Source organism: Hyalella azteca, unplaced genomic scaffold (genome assembly GCF_000764305.2).
Source record: "Hyalella azteca isolate HAZT.00-mixed unplaced genomic scaffold, Hazt_2.0.2 contig4152, whole genome shotgun sequence".
Classification (NCBI taxonomy): domain Eukaryota; kingdom Metazoa; phylum Arthropoda; class Malacostraca; order Amphipoda; family Hyalellidae; genus Hyalella; species Hyalella azteca.
Genome location: NW_025934377.1, coordinates 209842 through 232734, shown reverse-complemented (window position 1 = coordinate 232734; position 22893 = coordinate 209842). Strand labels below are relative to the sequence as shown.

General features: G+C 39.4%; 1 protein-coding gene across 2 annotated transcripts in view; it reads left to right on the top strand.

Annotated features, from left to right (window-relative positions):
• The window catches only part of LOC108673098 (nucleolin), a 90862-nt gene that overhangs the window by 58573 nt on the left and 9396 nt on the right, over positions 1-22893 (top strand). Inside the window, exon 3 of one of the 2 annotated variants that reach the window (XM_047879899.1) lies at positions 815-893. In XM_047879899.1, coding sequence (XP_047735855.1) covers positions 815-893 — 79 coding nt within the window. Of the gene's footprint in view, positions 1-814; positions 894-4873; positions 5366-22893 lie in introns of those variants that run through there. The other variant, XM_047879900.1, reaches the window with a different exon arrangement.

Here is a 22893-nt window from a genome sequence, read left to right as displayed (position 1 = left end):
ATATGACAGTGTAATTACTTACAATTAAAAACAAAATGGCTTACAAAATGAACATAATTTTTGTAACATTTTATTCTGTAGGTGCTGTATAAATTTGTATTTTCAAATGCAAAGTCATCGATCTTCTCGGATCAAATAAATGACGAAGGCAAAAATATTACGAAACACTGTGTGATCGTAAAGCGTTTTTTCTTGAATTTAAATCTCTAAAATATCCAATTCATAAATTTAATTTTCAATCCCGAGGATAAGTCATACATAAGTCAAGGGAGGATGAGTTATGCCCGTTTTATTTTAATCCCTAAATTTGTCTTAGTGATTCATTTTTTGTTTTTGTTGTCACATTATTACATGCAGCTGTATATTTGTATACCTGGTCAATAAAAGAATACAATTAAATGTTGTGCCACCTTTAAGGTGTTCGAAATCGATCGTTGCCATTGAAGAAGATACTCTTCAATATATGATACTGATTTAAATTAATAATATAATTATTAATAACTAATAATGACAAGCTCTCTTTATCTATCCCTGAATAAATGAGCGAGGATTTATTGCAGATATCTCGCTGCTTTGCTCCCTTCAATGCAGCTATTTCTCCGTGATCGAAATCATTCAAGTTTTGCAGTTGAATTACAGTAGTAACCTTGTAAGAACTTATTAAGACGCACTATGCCCTGACCTTCTATTGGATAGTATTGCGGGACTTTTAATGCGAGTCCATACATTAATTTCCATACATTTAATTTTTAATGCAATTCATTACATTAATTTTTATTTGATCATGCAATTGTGAAGTTGTGGTCGTGTTCAGGTGCCGAGGGCTGTACAGGCAGCCATGGACCCCAAGCTGCCAGAGGAACCTACGCCCCCGCGTCTCTTCAGCTGGCCAGGTTAGAGTATTTCTGTAACTTGCCTTCAAATTATGCCATCATGAATAAAAGATAGATGTAAAATAAATTAAATAGGTAAAATATTTAGAGTGGAGTGTAAAGGCGTTTGCAATTGTAATCATTCAAGTAGGTAGCCCGTGCCGCTTTAAATATCAATGCACGTCGTTGATAATATGTATAATAAAATCCGATTATTACTACGTATAAATCACTAACGGCTTGTGCTGTTTGGCGGTGTCTACTGGAATAAAAAGTCAGACGCTGCACCAACTTTTGAAAAGCCTCCTTCGATCAAGGATATTTGCTGTATTAGTTACGGGGGATTAACACACATTTTGTCGCTTATGCATGCAGGACTGCGTTGATATTTATGTTTAATATTAATAAATCTATTTAATAATTGTATCACATTATCTTATCGCATATTGCGGCTTAGTCTAAGAGAGGAGCATAGAAAGCCAGTATTTGAGCCCATCTGCTCAGGTACCCGAATTTATCGTTTTCTTCGATGGAGCAGCGTAGAGATGAGCTTACATTGTGGGGAGGTTGCCGATGAGGCTATATTAGGCTCCAATTATTTAGCCTTTGCCGTCTCGGACATTTTCGCGTGCGTAGAGTTGTTGTGGGATTCTCGTTCCTTTTTTATAAACTGGACCTAACGATACTTTTGTGACTCCTGTTATCATTGGCCAATGTTAGTCTAATCGTGAAGAGGTTTGCAATCATTGGACATAATTTTCAATAACGCGAGAGGTATTATCAACGGTTGATTATGATCGGTTGATGGAACAACAAGATTATCGAAATGTGTCTAGAGTAGGCTTGTAGAATCCAGTGCCGAGTCTCAATTTGTTAATTCATCTTTTTTGATGAAAGAACAATATTCATGCACGCAAAATTGACGGTGCCAGAATTTATTTGGATAATCAATAGTTGCTTTGGCGATTAAAAAGCTGAAGTATTTCTATGTAATTTTCAATTATTATGAAAATAATGCTGAATAATATTTATAGGCAAAATTCCTATAGTTTGCCATTCTGGCGTCTGATCAATTTTCTGTGGCCGGTCCGAAAATTTCTAGGCTTCGAAGTGGGACTACGGAAAACTTCGTTTGGAATTTTATAACTTCTTCCATTCTAAGATCCTCATTAAGCTCATCGGATTCAAAAGCGGTTTTTTATTGCATTCGATCCTGTGTCGTCTTCTGAATCATCTAGCGTCTTGATTGTTCATTTGCCATTAATATCATTTTTATGGGCTCTGCGGGCTTCTCGTAAATTCAACATATGTTATAAAACAATGTTCCCGATCCCTGATATCCGATGAAACATTCATAAGTAAGAGCATGTGTTGTCTCGCTGATCATCTTAATTGGTGCTTCATCGAACAGAATTATTAAGTTTAATTTTTAATGTTTTCGGTTCTTATTAACTCCTTATTCCTGCGTAACCCTCAGATTCATTGCGATGCATTTTCTATATTAGTGTTTCCGTTAATCAGGTTTTCATCAGATCATTAAGCTGCTAGCAAACTGTGCTCTAGACCACAGAGTGTCTGTGGCTGCTGACATATTCATAGGTAATAAGACCGGGCAAACACATGGTTGCAAGTTCGAACAAATAACTTGGAGCTAAGTTAGGTTAAGATCGGCGCTATATTAGAAATATAATTCGAGGTATAAGTAAAAGGAGAATTCGATACTTATGATTAAATATTATAAGAAGACAATTTTTAAATAATTCGAAGTATAAGAAAAAGAAGAGGAAGAATTTAAAGGATGTGTCATAATTTTCTGGCGATGAATGTTGATGTTTAATTGCTTCCTGCTCGCGGATACGCAGCAGGAGACTCGTCTTGAGGAGTTGTGGGTCAGTGCGATGCTGACGCTCATAGGAGGAGGTTTAGTTTTCAGTTGTTCCGTTGTTGAAGTGTAGCGCAGGACGCAAATTTCACTCTGTAGTCTTGTTCACCAGTAAAATTGCGAATATTTAGTGAGATTTCCTTTATAAAGAACATGACACTGTTCTACTTAGTAAATTTATTATTTGTGAAACATATGTTGAAAAGTTTTACATGAAAAAGAGTTTTATCAAGTGTGTAATGATGAACTCACAACTTGTTGCGTATTAGATATTTAAATATTGAGAGCAAATACCGTAGAGTTTCCGCAGTCTGTGACGGTTGCTTCAAATACTCCTATATTTATTTCGTAATAATTGGTTGAAGATATTAGAGCCTCAAGAAATATTAATTTATCGAGTTTCCTCTAAGTTGTTGTCTCTTCTACTCGGTTACATGAACTCTATGAACTGTGTTCAGAAATAATTTAGTAAAGATTTTTTGGTGTGTGAGCAGTTCCACTGATATAATACAGTATAATATAATATAATAAAATGTAATATAATATAATATAATGTCGGCTCCACTGCCGACACGTGAGCCAGCCATGTTGCGCACTGCAGTCGGTGCTTCGATCAACAAATAATTGCTTCTCAGGCGTTGCCTAGCGCTAACCATTGTCTTTCTAGAGACGGCTGATCATCGATCATTTCATTGCGTGCGATATCGCGCAAATAATATTTAATCAGGTAGTATATGATTGACTTTTCCTAAGTGATTGATTTCGTCGATGTTATAAATCACTTCCGTAATCAATGCACGGTTGTTAACGTTATTTTCCCGTTGCCATGTCAATGACAATATTAGTAAAAGAACACGAATATTCTTCTATCATATTATAGTTAACTTCAGTCAACTCTAATAGGCTGTCAGTTAAGACCGGTAATTAACACTGGCAGTATTAAAAAATCTTGACTTCTTTGTTCGCTAAAAGACGCGCTGTCCACGTAATTGCTTTACCTTGCATGCAAATAGCGGCCCTAGGACGCTAAACTTGCCCGAGTGAACTTGACGGCTCTTGGAACAGCGAAGGCCTCCTGAAAAATAAGGCCATTTTGGACACGAGCTTAATACCAGTAAAGCAAAAGTGCTTCTTGTAAGTGGGCCAGTGTAATATATGGTCGCTATACTGACCTGCAGTTTAAACTGATCGTGAGAGACATGGTCACTATACTGACCTGCAGTACAGTGTAGGCTGATCGTGAGAGACATGGTCACTATACTGACCTGCAGTACAGTGTAAGCTGATCGTGAGAGACATGGTCACTATACTGACCTGCAGTGTAAGCTGATCGTGAGAGACTTGGTCACTATACTGACCTGCAGTGTAAGCTGATCGTGAGAGACATGGTCACTATACTGACCTGCAGTACAGTGTAGGCTGATCGTGAGAAACATGGTCATCTGAAGCAAGTTTTACGAATGAAAGAGTTTCAACCAACATTATGTTGGTTGAAATATTATTCCATATGATTGATATTCTCATTTGATCATTGAAATTCTCAATCCTCAATAATGTTAAAAAAATGACTTAAATCGACCTCATCTAAATTAAGTCATATTAATAATTACTGAATGGAAATATCTCATTTATATATCAAGAACAATAGTAGTTGTATACTAATTTGTGTAATACAATGCTGGTATTGTGAATCAAATACAGAAAAATACTAGTTGTTCAGTTCAGTTTGTGATTTACTGATACACTTGCTGTTTTAGCGGTGAGTGAACGTCCTCATGGATTATTTCTGCAAGTTTGATCTGCATTTTAATACTGCTTGAAATTTGTCACTGAGTCACAATTTGTAGGCGAGAAAGAGGTTCAAAAATTTATAATATTGCAGCAAAATTTATAGAATTATTTGTTGTTTATAATATCATATTCTATATATTATGAGTTTTTGTGTCATTCATATTTACTATTTTGACTGTGACGGTACAGAGAAACTCTTTGAGGTGTACTTGTAATACCATGTGATATTTTTTGAAAATTTTGGTGTCAAAGACAGAAACTAAATAAAAAAAATATTAGATATTTTGTTCGTTGCAAGTATATCAATGTTATGAGTATTCATATAAAACTTCTTTAATTCAGTCGCTTAAACAATAAATATTTTCTAACCCGACTGCTGGCTGAATAAATATTTAAATGGTTTGATTTACTTCCCACTAATTGCTACTCGAAAAACTTATAATTTAGTAACAGTGTGCGCAGCTTTCAATTGGGGTTAATAGCAAGTATGTGACCTCTCACTTGCCATTTATGAATCGTGTGGAGGACTACTGGCCATTTATGGACCGTATTCACAACTAATTGTCATTTATGGACCGCGTGAACGACTACTAACCATCTATGAACCGTATTCGCAATTAATTGCCATTTATGGACCGTGTGCGCAACTTTCACTGAGTCTCCAAAGTAGAAGATCCTGAGACAGCCTCGTCTCAACTTCAGAGATTGCAATATCGCAACGCATTATCGAGCGACGCTATGTTTTGGATCCTGAAAACCCCCCGATTAGCGGCCAATTTTCTTCAGAACTTCGTGGGTCCAGCGAATAATAAAAACAAAGGTGAGGCTGTGAGGGGGATTGTATGTTAAGATGATGTACGTGGCTAAGATATAATTTTCTTACGTCGATCAAAATATATTAACATAGTTATTGGGCGCTATTTTTACGCCACAGTTTGCATAAAAATGTTGTGCCTTACAATTTGAATGTTCAAAGAAATTTGCCCAAGTTACGATCGCACGGCCACATAACCATTTACCGGGACTCTGACCGCCTCATAGTCCGATAAATGCTCTCTCACCGCCACTCAGACACTCCAGAGTCACTCCGCCATCTCACAGCGGAGTGGCACTCAGACACTCCAGAGACACTCCGCCATCTCACAGCGGAGTGGCACTCTGACACTCCAGAGCCACTCCGCCATCTCACAGCGGAGTGGCACTCTGACACTCCAGAGCCACTCCGCCATCTCACAGCGGAGTGGCACTCAGACACTCCAGAGCCACTCCGCCATCTCACAGCGGAGTGGCACTCAGACACTCCAGAGACACTCCACCATCTCACAGCGTAGTGTCACTCAGACACTCTAGAGACACTCCGCCATCTCACAGCGGAGTGCCACTCTGACACTCCAGAGACACTCCGCCATCTCACAGCGGAGTGGCACTCAGACACTCCAGAGACACTCCGCCATCTCACAGCGGAGTGGCACTCTGACACTCCAGAGCCACTCCGCCATCTCACAGCGGAGTGCCACTCTGCCCACTCAGACACTCCAGAGACACTCTGGCATCTCACAGAGGAGTGCCACTCAGATACTCCAGAGACACTCCGCCATCTCATGGCCTATACTGAACCCATAGCCACTCCAGTTCCTAGCACTCCGAGGACGTATAGTGAGGCTGGCGGGCGTCTGCGCTGCCAAAATAAAAGGTATTAATGTAGCCTTGATGGAAAATAAGAACAGAGTGAAAGTTTTCGCATTACATTTTATTGCCGCATGACATGAGTCGTGCCTATTGCCTCTTGTTTCCAGAGCTGGGCAGCGCTACTTTGAAATGTAGCGACCGCTACCGCTACTTGTTCTGAATGTAGCGGGCGCTACCGCTACAATTGCTTAAATGTCGCGCCGCTACCGCTACTGAAAATGTAGCGGTCGCTGGAAGCGGCCGTTACATGTAGCACGCTACTGCCCACCCCTGCTTGCTTCCACCAGCCGTTAATTAATGCGCCGCCCATCGTCCTAATGTGGGCACCGCTGCGGGCAGAGGCGTCTTGTTTGTCTCAACTCTTTGCTCTAACGATGCCATATTCTCGGGCAATTTATCACGACTTTATGAATTGCAAGAGGAAACGTGCAACATCTTTTGGTAGAAATCGAAAAATTATTTACGAGTCACTCTTTGTGGCATTTTATCTTGTTGTAAATGATTGTTAGTGATGAAGGACTAAATTCCGATAACTAAAGACCAGACAATTGTGCCATTCACAATTTTGACCTCCTTGAACATTGTTAAAGTTAAATTTATGTTGCCTTATTCCTAGAGATGCATATATCGAGCGTTCTTTTACATTAATTAAGTTCATACGTAAAAAGCGATTGGTTCGATCTAAACATCAGCATTGAGCCGTGAGGGACATGGGGGACAACCCCACATCCTCAATAAACAAATAAACAACAACAAACATCAGCAGCGAGTACGAGTCTCATTAACTGAAATTGAATGGACTTGTCGTGCAAGTGAGGCCGATCATCAGAAGCCACATCAAAGTGTAATGTATCCGGCTCCGGCTCCTTATTGACTTTCCTAATAAGATGGAGTGGCTATCTGATTAGCTCAGCCAAGCATCAAAGCATTTTAAATGGGATCTGCAGGCTCCCCTACTTAGGATTACTTACTTAGGATCTTTGCATTATCGGTCGACCGCCAATTGAAGAAGACTCGCGTAATTTGACGCGAGTTCTCGATTTTTGCGTCTAATATGACTTTGAAGATAGGAATTTGGCTCAAGCGTACTGGAAACTCCAAGAATTATTCATGATCAAAGTTGGATGAAAAATTTAGCGGAGAATTCCAGCGGAAAATTTGTTGCAAACTTAGCATTATAATTTCTTTATTTCGATTTATCTAACAGTCTACGTGTTTTTCTATGAAATAGTCAAAATAATGAGAGAATAGGATTCCACCTGGAAACTTTTGCTAACCTTTATCTGTCACTCTTTTCCTATGATTCTGTTAAAAATTTCCTGTTAAGTACTATTTTTACTTGGCGCCTTAATTTTACAATATGCTGTTATTTTTCATGTGAGTTGACTATGCCAGAGGCGATGACTTCATATCTCGTTGATTGCCGCGCACGCCAATAGAAAACAATGTATTTTGTTAGTTATGACGGGCTTTACCTCTCCTACATTTGTACCCTTAATTCAAAACAACATGAGTATTTTGTCGAGAGAATTAATCATTCATTATTTTATATACTTCTCCGGTGTTGCCCGGGATAGATAATGCGTGTAATTCAAGAATCTCGCTGCTGTAAATCCCGTCATCCATACCCCATCATCCCGAATCCCGTTAATAATCTTGTAACTAAACTTCCATAACTAAAGGGACTCGCCAAACCACATTTAGCACATAAAATATACCATATCGTTATTCCGTTATTAAAACGGACTTGTTACTGTGATGCACGAGTTGAAGATGAAGAATTGTTCAAGATTGTTTTAATTATGTGACCGAAACTAATGTCCGGAACTGTACCAGGACATGTTGCTAATCAGAGCCTGCCGGAAGCAGACTGATCTCTTGTTCGAGTCTTGGTCATCCAATTTCATGTGTGATTTGGTAGTAAGAAACTTTATTTCAAATTTAGCATGACCGCATTCAATAATATTGTGCAAAAGATGCAGCTGATTCTTTTCAAAGATCCATGGCTATGAGTAGCTATTTTTTCCGTTAAAACTTAATTTCACATAAAATATTTCTGCTGCAGATGCTCTTGGGCGTAAAAGTTAGTTAGTTAGTTAGCTGCCAAAGTTACGTAATTACTTTGGGTTTATACTTTTTGGGAACGGATTGAATTCCTTGTTTTTGTTTGAACTTTGGGCAGGTAATACGAGTTCCCGGAGTTTTTAACGCCACTTCCCAAATGTTATAAAACTGTTTTCGCAGTTTGGAAGTTAAATAATTATACCAGCTAATTAGTTAGTTAAGTTCCATGCGATTAATGAATGAATCACCGGATACTTGGGCTAATTGGAAATGTTCATGTCTGTAGAAGAATAATATTTGATGTTTCAGAGGCGATTGATTTGAATATCTTCCAGTTCATTGCCGTTATGTTAAATATGTTTTCGCTCATCACCAGAGACGTGCTGAGCTTGCGTCTATGAGAATTACGTTTATGTTAAGAAGGAAGCTTTTTCGGATTTTCTTATAAGGCATTCGAATTTCTTACCTTCATATGTAAGGTTTACCCATGAAGGGTTAAAGCAAAACGTCTTCAACCTCCAGGCAGGTTTCCTTCATTAAAAGCATCACAAAAAACCGTCTGAGATGAAAACTTTCCGTAAGAAAACAAGCCAAAAATTCGACCTGCCCATGGCCAGAGGAAGCCTTGCCTCGTGAGTGATATTCAGGAGCCGAGCTGAAAGGAAGTCAAGGGAAGTGAAAGGCCTTCATTTCCGTGATGGAAAGCCGGCGTCCCTAATTAAAATGAATCTTTGTAGAACATGGATATATCCTGAGCCCGACAGGATCGTGCACTGTAACGTAAATTTTTGACTTTCGGCTATTCTTGAAATTGTTTCAAATTATCACAACAAATTTTCTTTTAACATTTTCTTCACCTTAAAATAATTATTATATGATGTGATGGCCATATTTTCAAGATTTAACATTATATCCGCTCTCCGGTTTCCATAGTTAGTTCTAAACGATCTAACATCTTTTGTTTCATATCCTGGCTAGCAGGAAATGAATGCAAGTCTGCGTCATATTTTATGCAGAACAGCAAGAGAGCTAAGAGCTTCATAATTGCTTATGTCACTTATGATTCTCAGACTAAGCGGCGACTTAAGATAGCATTCCAGGGTTTTAGTACAGGAGATCCCTCAGGCGGTACTCGAGTTATGGACGACGTCATGCGTCAAAAGCCACGTAAAATGTGGCCCTTGTTTCAGAATTTATGTTTAAAAAGTGGCCGCTTAAGGAGCTGCCTGCGAGAGATGACGCGAAATTATATTACCTCAGAGGTCTTTTCTTCTCCTAAATCAAGCTATATGGTTAACTGTCAAGTGGAATATTTTTGCGGTTTGAAATGTGATTAATAGGAATCAAGTTTTTGCAAATGTTGTCTATATAAATAAGATTTATCTCATTTTCGACTATTTTCATTTCAAGTTATGATAGTACGCCGTATTTTATTGAAATTATTAAAATTTCATACGAGTCTCAATAAAGTTATCAATCCTTCCATTTTAATGGAATTACTCTATAACTTGATCGAATTTGACTTGTCGGCGTCGGGTGGAGAAAAGACAGTAGATTTCTTCGATCTATAGATCAAAAAATGATAGGGTGCTGAAACTTTGAGGCGGTGTCAATAAAGAAGTTTGAATTTGGAATTACAACTACCCTGATAAGAGAGGTTGCCACGAAAGAGCAGCGTATTAAGCCATCTCATTCTCTCTCGAAATTAAAGCTGATTTTAATTCTGTTGTTCAATCAGGCCTGTTACGTGCTGCATTTACAGTGTCAATTTTTTCTTACACGCTGATTTGTCTTTTGTCCTTGAAATTTTACACTAAATACTCCTGAAATTATTCAGACCTAAGCTACTATTATCTTAATTGGTTGCGACGCTTATTGTGAGCTTTTTCTATTTTGCGCCTGCTTAGGTTTTCCATAAAATAACGATAAAGTATTCTAAATTTGCCGTCGCTTTATTTTATATAAATGGGTAATATTTCGTGTGATACCAGGTGAATTTTAATAATCATTGGTTTGATATACACGAAGGTTATTTATTGACGATTGTCCAAAGATATCACCGGAAGGATGACACCGCAGTTCCTATTCATTAATCCACACCTCAAATTAATTAACCCGAATTAAAATAACTTTTTAGATCTCATAATTTTATCCGTAATTGAATCCAAAGATAATTCGCATAAGAGTTGCGACATTGTCGACCGTCTTGGTTTTTTCCGGCCCTGTCCGGAGAACCAATAATTGTAAACATTTTTGGGGAGTCAGTCCTTGATTGTAAAATAATTTATAACAAATTTGTTCAAGGCGGTCATCAGATAGACGGTCTTGAGTTTTCGACCTTCATTAGTTGAGTTCATTTGACTCTTGAGTGTTCCAGAGAACTGATCCTCGACGAAATTAAACCTGATGACAAAGGAAATAAAAAGTCCTACGGACCTCGGGCTGTTACAAGGACATGGTTTTTCCTGCGCTTGAATGTCGAAGATGTTTTAGACATTCGATGAAAGAGGCAGGAGAAGTTTTAGCCTATGAAGGTTTAAAATTTAGAATTAAAATTAGAAGTCAATTAGTCTTCTACAGTGAGTAATAACAAACTTCTAAGGTGAATAATTATTATTAGAAATGTTCGCTTTGAAAATAAAGAAAAATACATTTAGGCTACCCAAATAAAATTAGTTATTAAAATTTAAATTTCTACTTTACGTAGAAAATACTTCGAATTTCTGTTACTTACGTAGAAAATACTATATAAGAGTCTTATTAATATATAATGAAATGGTTAAGCGTGTAGCGGTGCCGTTACCTGCGTACACTAGTCCTTGGTTTGATGTTGGTATTTTCAATGATTTCTAGTTTCAATTGTCAATAGGCTTCAGGCAGTTCAATTCAAAATGTAATTTTTCATTCTACTCTCCCCTTTGAGCGAAACTGTAAACAGTTCGATATTGAGCGTCATTATGAGCTAGCTAAAAATATTCACCGTCCAATAGTGCTGCATTGCAGATAAGAAATTTTTTTTATCATGTATTTATAGGAGTTTCAATTATTACCTGGTCCTTTACATCATTCAATCGAGATAAAAGCGCCCTTGTTTTTTTCTAATTCTTGTTGCTTCATCAAACTGTTATTTCAGCTGATTAAACGTGCGTTTATGCAACTCTAGATTTTTTGTCGGCCAAAATCTTAATATTGTTCATCATCCTAAACCTTCGGGCCTTCCGAAATAATGAACTTTTTCTAGGCGAAGTCGTTGAATGCTTTTCATTTCTCTTGAATAAAAGTTCTCGTCTCGAGTCTCTATTTTTCGTACTGTCCCGCAATTTTCTAGCAAAATGTAACTGAATTTGGCGGATTGTGCGATGAAGTTGTTAGATTTTTTAATTTTGCGTGTATCATTTACTAGAGGCAATGGACGAGTCTCTGCCATTCCGAATTGATACAGCTTATAGATATTCTTACTCTCGTATAGTAGTCCGAAAATTTCTCAATATATGAGTTACACTCTGGTGCTAGTAGCGGAAATATGCTGCTGGCGAAAACAAATAAATAAATGAGACTTAGTGACCGCAATGATACTTCAGATCAGATGATTAACAGTTGCTCGAGTGATGATCAGAACTGCATTAAATGTTATGTAGAGCAGTGGTGACACTTTACAGCAGCGGTGACACTTTACAGCAGTGGTGACACTTTACAGCAGTGGTGACACTTTACAGCAGTGGTGACACTTTACAGCAGCGGTGACACTTTACAGCAGTGGTGACACTTTTGGTGACACTTAACAGCAGTGGTGACACTTTACAGCAGTGGTGACACTTTACAGCAGCGGTGACACTTTACAGCAGTGGTGACACTTTACAGCAGGGATTACATTTTTCAGGGCACATACTCACTCAATAACTATTTTGGCTCGAATTGACCAGTTCATTCTCAAATTGCTCTATATGGAATCTGCTCTCAGAAAGGTTTCAGTCAGAGTCGTTTAGCCAATAAAAATGATATCGTGATAAGTTGGTAAACGCTTAAAGCAATTCAATTCAGTTAAGCTCATCATCAACGTTCTTAACTTCAATGTTGAGCGCCGTATTGGACGAGCAGCAGCCTGCCATGTTGCAGTTGATTTTAACACAACTTGTTCACTGCAATGTTCGGTGCTCGAGATGTAGTTTGCATCTAATCTTCACCTCGAGATTGCTTCTGTCCTGACTCCAGGACCCTGCCACCTCCTTGCATATAAGGTTTCTGTGTGGTGGTTTATAGGATTGGTATATGCTTGCTCCGTATCTCCATTTCCAATTGTATCAGGTGAAACTACTGCAACAATGTAATTATTTGCATAATTACTCATGCTAGTGTTAATACTTGCAAGAGAACAACTAGCGTACTTTCAGCTTCATAACCGGATATTGTTCATGCATTAGAACTAATGAAATAATTTCCTTAGTTTTCTTTTTCCATTAAATTATAATTTATCATATAGCGCGCTCGCAAATATCGTTTGTGTGGGCAGCACCAGCAGAGGTCGGTGTATCAGAGCCTCTCTGAGGAAATTGAGCCCAGCGGCCATTTCCTGAGTCACTAAACTGCTCCTGCGTTGCCTCTGCATTCCGTTTCCTTATTGAAATCATCGGCGGATTATAGGTGGCTCACAGCTGGCCTTTCGCGGTATCCGATATTCTGCCTTCATTTGTTCAAATGTGCTGAATAGATAACATTTAAAGTTATTTCTTCACCCGTCTGGTCGATACAGAATTTCTTGCACCAGACAAAAATTATTTGTATCATATTTTAATTAAATCGCGTGCTGCAATGTCAATTTTACTGCTGACTCTTTCAGCTTAATCTCATTAGTTTTACGTTGGGCTACAATAAATATTCATACAAATAACGGGACAGAAATGATCTCTTTCAATTAATTTTATTGCTATCTTTTGGATATAAAGGAAATAATGTGATATGCAGTTACGTTATTTCCAGTTTTTGCGCGATATTCAGTCCACCGTCAACATAATAGACCAATTAATTGCGGCAGTAGCGGCCATTGCCACGCAAAGAACCCAAGCGTTCGGTGTAACAAGAATATCCTCCTTTTTTGGTCACATTGGAGTGTCCATTTCCAACTGATATTCCATGAAGCAATTTCTCGGTCGCTGGTCATGCTGTGCTGAGGTCAGCATTGCCAGCAGCATTTTCAGTGAGAGCCTGGCGCAATATTTCAGTGAGAGCCTGGCGCAATATTTCAGTGAGAGCCAGGCGCAATATTTCAGTGAGAGCCTGGCGCAATATTTCAGTGAGAGCCAGGCGCAATATTTCAGTAAGAACCTGGCGCAATATATCAGTGAGAGCCTGGCGCAATATATCAGTGAGAGCCTGGCGCAATATATCAGTGAGAGCCTGGCGCAATACTTCAGTGAGAGCCTGGCGCAATATCTCAGTGAGTACCTGGCGCAATATTTAAGGATTCACCTTCATGAATTCATCAGCCCATCGTTCCGGGCACAGAATTACCCTCGAGCAAGCACTAAAGTAAAGTTATATAAAATTATAGATCAAACATCGAAATTTATTATCTGCCCTCATTTTTTAAATAAATCGAAGTAACATTGTCTCTTCATTTAATTACAGTAACTTAAAAATAATTAAATAAAATTGAAGTTAGATAAGTTCCCTGAACACTTGAATATATATTGTATTATCAGGTACTGTCAAGTTTTTGTGGCTAAATGACAGTATTTCATTAATTTGCACTTACGATTTAAATTGCAATGTTTTGAATTTTGAAATATTTGTTGGAGTATATATACCTTAGAATTGGTCATACTTTCCTGCACAAGCAGCAGAAATGAGAATTCATGTATATTTCGATGCTAACTTTCTGCATACACGTGTTCTCCGGCCCATTTTAGCTGTAAACCATTTCATTATTTTCGGTAAAATCCCCTTGGCATTCTTCAAACTTATCAGAAATGCTTGATTTTATTTATTATTCAATAGAGGGGTTATTATTTTAGGGTCATCTGTATGTATTTTATCCACGAGACGTCGTGTGACGTACCGTAACGTTCAGGGGCTCAGGCCGGGACGTCGTGTGACGTACCATGACGGGTAGAGGCTCAGGCCGGGACGTCGTGTGACGTACCATGTCGTGTAGAGGCTCTGGCCGGGACGTCGTGTGACGTACCGTAACGGGTACAGGCTCAGGCCGGGACGTCGTGTGACGTACCATGCCGGGTAGAGGCTCAGGCCGGGACGTCGTGTGACGCACCGTAACGGGTACANTAATGAAGATGTGTATAAGAGACAGGGCTCAGGCCGGGACGTCGTGTGACGTGCCATGTCGTGTAGAGGCTCAGGCCGGGACGTCGTGTGACGTACCATAACGTTCAGAGGCTCAGGCCGGGACGTCGTGTGACGTACCATAACGGGTAGAGGCTCAGGCCTGGACATAGTGTGACGTACCATAACGGGTAGAGGCTCAGGTCGGGACGTCGTGTGACGTACCATAACGGGTAGAGGCCTCGGGACGTTTTTATTGCCACTTGAAGACGAGTTACCGCCGCACTGCTGAACTAATAGCAAGACTGCGTTGCCCATTAATGGTTCACTTAGGCTTCTATGACAGTAACTACATAACTTATATGACATAAACTTACTACAAAAATAAATTATTACAATTTCAATATCTCAGCTATTAGAAATTGGAATTGGTATCGTGAATAGGTGCACTCAAGACCCCACAAACAAAATTACCTCGTAAATTTGCTCTCTTACCGGCCGCCCGTGCCATTTAACGTGGGCTTTTTATTTCAATACGTTTGTAATTTATTCACACACAGAAGGACCTACTGATGAAGATTCTTGCTTTTCCTTTTCTCAACTGTTGTCTCCACTACAAGATATCTTTATTATCAGTACCACAGCATCAGATCAGAGTTCAGGACTCTTCTGGTTTACACGTGGGGCGATTTGTCTGCCGAATTGGACCTACGTACCTACCGAAAATGAAGATGAATTTTTTCATTTTTAACGTTACAGTATAATTTTTTGGCATCATTCCGGTTCCATAAGTTAAGCCAATAATCATCATAAGTCAGACTAATAATCATCAAACTATTGGTCCGACTTATTTCAATTCACATAATTTACCTAGCACGTGTCACTTGCGCCTGCACACCGAATTCATCATCAGTAGAAATCAAAGTGATGGGTCACTGTAATTTCTAAATTTTACTCGCACGACGTACGAGAGATATCTCATGATAGTCCAGATTTGTATTTTGGTCGGAATGTTGACACTTGCAGAGTTATTTGTCAAAAATGGCATTCTCCATCCCTGCGCTAATGATGTAATGGCGCCTAAATTTTCTTGATATCAGCATCACATTTCGTCGGCTCGCGGTGCCGGAGGCTCGTCTGGCTAAACGCATGTTCTTGTCGCACTTTCACCCATTAACTTTTCGAAATCGCATTTTCCGTACCGCAAGTTTTTGTGTCGAAGGAGCGAGGCCCCCAGCTACATTCCAATCAAAGTTTCGAACTTGTACAAAAGTGTTGGCGAAAGGAAAGTTTTTGAAGGCTCTGCTCCTCCATTGCTAAAATCTTGGCGAATTTGAAATTCCGAGCGGTCTTGGCGAAGCAAGATCGTTTGTCGCCGTTGAAAATTGTTCCGGTCGCGTTCCGGGACCCACGCAGGATGTGAATTAAAGGTCTGCTGGACGGCTCTATAAATGCTCCAACATCCTGACTTGAAAAGCTCAAAGCATCTAATGAGCTTTCTAGTAACTTCACTTCTTTTGGTAAGATGGAAAAGTTACTCCATGTCCATATATCATTTCCAATATAAGTGCGAAGCATTCAGTCGAGGTGGAGCGCGATTTCTTAAGATGCATCGAATTTGAAGAATCATGAACAGATTTTCGTCAGAACGGTATATTTTTTTCTCGCAGATTTGTACGTGCTTCATCTATCTATTCCGGCATAGTGTGTTCAACGTTTTTACCGCATTTTCTCATATATGGAAAAAAGGCGCTATTGTGCTCGCCATGTCCTTCCGTCCATCTGTCTGTCCGTCCGTGACCATGTTTTCGTCGACGAGAAAATACGCTCTCTGTCACTCACTGCAGTGAGTACTGAGTTATATTTTTTAATAGATTACCGAGGATGTGCCGTACCTTTGCCACCGACGACCCTACGCGACTCTGGCCTGGAATTCTCATGACATGGCTGGACGCGAGTCATTATATACGGTCCATCGCGTTGACGGTGTCAGCACCATCTCGTGAATAGTGATGACGGTGTCAGCATCATCTCTTAAATAGTGATGACGGTGTCAGCATCATCTCTTAAATAGTGATGACGGTGTCAGCATCATCTCCGAAATAGTGATGACGGTGTCAGCATCATCTCTTAAATAGTGATGACGGTGTCAGCACCATCTCGTAAATAGTGATGACGGTGTCAGCACCATCTCGTAAATAGTGATGATGGTGTCAGCACCATCTCGTAAATAGTGATGACGGTGTCAGCACCATCTCGTAAATAGTGATGACGGTGTCAGCATCATCTCCTAAATAGTGATGACGGTGTCAGCATCATCTCCGAAATAGTGATGACGGTGTCAGCATCATCTCCTAAATAGTGATGACGGTGTCAGCATCATCTTCTAAATAGTGATGACGGTGTCAGCATCATCTCCGAAATAGTGATGACGGTGTCAGCATCATCTCCTAATTAGTGATGACGGTGTCAGCATCATCTTCTAAATAGTGATGACGGTGTCAGCATCATCTCCTAATTAGTGATGACGGTGTCAGCATCATCTCCTAATTAGTGATGACGGTGTCAGCATCATCTCCGAAATAGTGATGACGGTGTCAGCATCATCTCCTAATTAGTGATGACGGTGTCAGCATCATCTTCTAAATAGTGATGACGGTGTCAGCATCATCTCCTAATTAGTGATGACGGTGTCAGCATCATCTCCTAATCCTGTCTCTTATACACATCTAGATGTGTATAAGAGACAGGTGTCAGCATCATCTCCTAATTAGTGATGACGGTGTCAGCATCATCTTCTAAATAGTGATGACGGTGTCAGCATCATCTTCTAAATAGTGATGACGGTGTCAGCATCATCTCCTAATTAGTGATGACGGTGTCAGCATCATCTTCTAAATAGTGATGAGAGTTTGCCAGAGCGCAAATCGATCAACGAGCCTCCACCTCACGTAAGCTGAGAACTTAGGAGCAAAATTGATTACTAATCTACTTGTGGCTTAGCATAAATTTGAAATACCGTATTTTAGGATTTTGTGCAATAATTTGCGATTATTGTTCATTGCTAGAACATCGTGAAATGTCCAACTAAATTCCAATATCTTTGTCCAATGAATTTCTCCTCAAATTATTGAATTCCTGGCATTAAGTGGTAATTAAAGTATATTATTTCGCACGTCATGCACCAAAATCGAACATGCAATTTATTAGCAAATCGAACGGCTCGGTCAGAACTCAATCAAGCGCGGCTTCCCTTTAGATCTCTGGAGATCTCAGATGAAGCCATGCTTCAAAACCGCGTGTATTTGATTACAACTCGAGCACTTGAATAGTTAATAAAATGTAAAGCGGGTAAAATTCCAATCATTGCACCCGCCTATTACACTTGTCAATTAAATGCAATATTGATTTATTAGAGACACTGCAAATTTGATTAATTAAATGGCATTAGGAGCCGTATCACTAATCGGTGATAGGTTCAAAATCAAGGCCACGAGGAAGGATTATTTTAAAGTAGGGAGATTATTTTATACTTTTTTGTGACAACCTCAACTGTAATTTGTGAACTTACTGATAGAAATATGAAAGAAATGTATTCTTGGAACAACCCCGAGAAGAGAATACCTTATTAAAGGTGCATTTAAAATGCCTCTCTTCATCTTCTAAATTATTGCTCATGTGCTCAGTGAATACTCTATTCTTTGTGAGTATCTACTCAGTAGTTAATCTTTTATGTATTGATTTTAGTGTCATATGCATTCGGAAGGAAATATTAATAAAAAATTTCCCTGTTTTCTGCTGACGCTCTGGGGCCATACTTTCAAAAGAAGTTAAGAAATCGTAAGTTTATCAGCCAATCATTGAAGGCCTTGCAAGCAAAATCCACCAATCATAGACAAGGAAATAGAGCATAAATACTTACGTTCACTTAGCCAGTTTTGAAAGTATGGCCCCTGAGCTCGATGTTTGATCATGACAGGTCAGCGTTACTCCCTCTTTTGTAAAATTTTTTACTAGTCTCACCTAGCAAAGCTTGCGTCGATGTTCGTCATAAATCATTCCAGTGGCCTTCAACTGTTCATAATTCCATGGTGGTTGTGAAGTAATTAAGACAGTCAAGGTCTTCATGCAAATGATAAACCTATTGGCGTTAGTGGAAGTTTCCGGTTAATAAAAAATGAAGGGATCATAAATAAAAAATAAATAGTGATCATAAATGATCGTCGGGTTTTCATGGGAACTGCAATTGTTTGGAACTCATATTTGTTCAATATGATCCAATGATTATTCTGAATATATCAGTCACCCGCGCCATGTCATTTAAATCAGTTTCATTGGAATGAAGGATTTACTCGTGTATTTAATTATTATTTCTGAATATCGTGTGAAGAGCAGCCGTGTGATGTGGTTGGTTGCTGGAGGTGGCTTGAATCCCTCTTATCCAACACGTAATTATTAACATATCTCTTGACCTGGGGCCAATAGCCAATGAAATGTAGATATGGATTACATGGACACGTTTATAGTAAGAGGCTAAGCTTGGAAACAGACGCCTCCGAGCAAGACAGTCATCGAAGAAATTTTTATCTATTGGTAAGGTTCTCGTGAAAATTTTACATATCTTACCGCTCTCGAAATATCCCAAACAATCAAAAATATATTGCAACTTTTTGTTTTAATGATATTGTCTTTTAAGGTGTTTCTGAAGACAATTATCGTTAACATCGCTTCATCTTGGTACAGCAAGCCGCAAGCACTTGAGAAATGCGTCTGAACGACAACTTTAATCCTTTAATCCATTCCTAAAATCCTAGCGAACATCGCGTTCACTATCAGCCAATCTGTGAGACCCGTGCGCATCTAGCCGCCATCGGACCAGCAGCGGGCAAAACTGGAGACCGGACTACGGGGCGGCGGCCGCATGTTGAGCCAGCTTATGCTCCAGCTTATGCTCCAGCTTATGCTCCAGCTTATGCTCCAGCCTATGCTCCAGCTTATGCTCCAGCTTATGCTCCAGCTTATGCTCCAGCTTATGCTCCGGCTTATGATCCAGCTCATGCTCCAGCTTATGCTCATGCTTAAGCTCATGCTCCAGCTTATACAGCAGCTTATATATGTACAAGCTTATGCAGCTCCGATTCAGTGTAAGCGTCGGTGAGCCTGACAGCCTAGATAAGCCTGGATCGCATTCACTTTCAAATGAAAGACGTGGCAGCTCAACTCAATTTTATATGTACTATTTTCCCCCGTAAATTGTATCAAATGAAATCTTAACGATTTTTTTTGAAACGCATACGCCATGTTTAAACACATTAAACTTGCCTGATTTCGGATAATTCAGCGTCGAACGCTGCATAAAAATGCCACAGAATTTTCTGTCTCTTGTCCGGTAAATCTGTTGCAAGTAATCTTTCTGCTCTAAAGACTACTCATTCCTGAAAACAATTCGTTTTTCTTTCTCTCATTCTATTCTCTCTAGTAATACTGCACGAAATGTTCGTTTATGTAAGTCATTTGTTAAATGACACTTGACATCCTGGAAGCTCAAAACAATATAGTGCGCGGAACTGAAGCTCAGAACACAGCGTCAGCCGAGGCTCCATAATCCCATCACGTCCTCACATACAAACTGCGATGGATGATCACTCTGTCCGAGGGTAAAACCATGGCAATAAATTGAGTCACCGTTGCTGAATTGCAATCAGAGCTTTTTTTGTGGGTGTGTCTGATCGGGAACTTCGATCATGGTCACTAGCTGCAAAGCCTTTGAGCTCAGAGACGATGGACTTTGCTTCACCCTCTATTTTCGAGTTGTTGCTGTTACTGAGAGCATGTCGTATTTTTCAGCTGAATAATTCCAATCCGATCGTCTATACAAACCACTCTTGAAGAACCTTGATACATTCTCCATACAGATCACGCATGGATGACTAATCTGATGTACAGTATGAGCTACGCATGAAAAACTCGGATCTGATCGTCTATACAGACCACGTTTGGATAACTCTAGTCTGTTCGTCTATACAGACCATGCTTGAATAACTGGTCTGATCATCTATACAGACCACGCTTGAATAACTCTAGTCTGATCATTTCTAAAAACCTCGCATCAATGCCTTTAGTTCGCGTCAGGTGCCCTTGGCCGCGCAAAATATTTTCACAGAGAGGTACGTAAGTCTCAAAGTTAATTCTGTATTAAAGAAAATAAAGCGAAGTACGTTTTGTTTGGTCTGAAATGCAATCATTGAAAATATTCAATGTAATCGGCTGGGTGAAGGCAAGGAAAACTTCCCTCAATGTCGTTATGCGGTCTCGAGATAATACACTACATGAAGCCTAAAATGTCCCGTACACATCGTAGTTTCTATGGCCACAACAAACGAATGTGCATAACTTGTGCATTTGTAAGATGAAATTTGAATAAATCTCAGGGGGATTCGTGATTGTTTAGGTATGCATTTTTTAATTATTATGCAATGAAATTTCAAATCGGTAAAAATCTTAAAATCCGACCTATCAAGGTTCAACGTGAATGAATCTGGGAAAGACCGAAAGGTCATGCAAGTCATGTGGAGTTTGGTGTGAGTTTCTTGATCGAATGTTTCCTCAGAAGCAATAATTACCTGTCATGCATCCATAAATTTCGACTTGACAAAGGTCTAACCTCCATACGACATCGATTTCGCAAAAGTAGTATATATTGCATGTACGCAGGAGTCTTTAAATGAGCTGCACCGTCTCAGAAGTGTCCAACTGAATGCAGTAAACATTCAGTGACAATTTCATGTTTGACTGCAGCTTCTGGCCAAAAACTCGAAATTGAAGACTTCATTTTCTCCTCAAATTGCCGGGCCATGCAAGACACATGGCACCTCTGTGTGCGCCTATAGCATTGGCTTAAAGACGAGCTGAAACAAATATGTATCCTGTCGATGATATTTTCTGTCGACGTTGATTGAAAATAAGTCCAATTTATTTCAAATTTCGATAAAACTTGGGCATAAAATCTACGGAGATTGGTTTCACATGTCATATATTTGATTCCTTGTTCGAGGTCTGCTATGTTTTTAAGATACCGTGACCAACATTATTTCATTTTGAATGCAACTTTTTCATCAGGACCTTTAAGAAGTTAAAGCTTCGCCTGATTTTTTAGCGCATTTTCTAATTTATGTAAAAAATGCACCATTGTGCTCGCCATGTCCGTCTGTCTGTCTGCCTGTCTGTCCGTCTGTCCGTCCGTGACCTCAAGTTTTCGTCGACGAGAAAATGCGCTCTCTGTCACTCACTGCAGTGCGTACTGAGTTATATTTTTTATCCCTGCAGCCAAACAAGGTAGTTCACTTTTAGTTTTACGGCTCGATTATTCATAATGGAATTCAGGTTCGACTCGTCTTCGTATTAAAAAAGTTGTCGAACGACACTTGGATGTCTGCATGCATGAGATGCGGATTTGTCCATGAGATCAAGATGCCTGCAAAAAATCTGTGTGTCTGCAAGAAATCTGGATGACTGCAAAAGATCTGGATGTCTACAAAAAGATCTGGATGTCCGCGAAAGACCAGGATGCCTGCAAAAGATCTGGATGTCTACAAAAGATCTGGATGTCTGCAAGAAATTGGGTGCCTGCAAAAGATCTGGATGTCTACAAAAGATCTGGATGTCTGCAAGAGATCTGGATTTCTGCAAGAGATTGGGTGCCTGCAAAAGATCTGGATGTCTACAAAAGATCTGGATGTCTGCAAGAGATCTGGATTTCTGCAGAAGATCTGTGTGACTGCCAGATATCTGCATGTCTGCAAAAGACACAGACAAGTCCTGTAGTCTGCATAACGAAGCTTCGTCGCATCGGCGAACGAACATGGATTAAATTACTTGAAAATTGGCCCGCTCGCAGGAAAACTCTCCTTTTTTGATGTTGCAAAATCAGTTATAATTTCACAATCATGAACGTTTTGACTGTCATTGCCGCGTTAGACAAAGGGAATAAATTCTCTGCATATTTTGACAGCTGCATATAGGTGAAAAAGATGCATTAGCATAGTCAACTGCTGCATACGGGCAAACAAGATGCATTGAATACACAGTCTCTTCATGTACAGTTTGTATATGTACCGGATTTATTTTCAGAAACTGTATTTATTAGGGTACCTATACAGAAAGGAAAGAACTCCTGAAGCTCGCGTTTTCAACTAATCCTGGAATAAAGGATTAATAAAACGCGGAATTAATCCTGGAATAAAGGATTAAATAGCCGCATCAAGAGCCATAAATAGTGTATGCCGGGTAATTATAAGTTTTATGCAACGTTAACAAAAT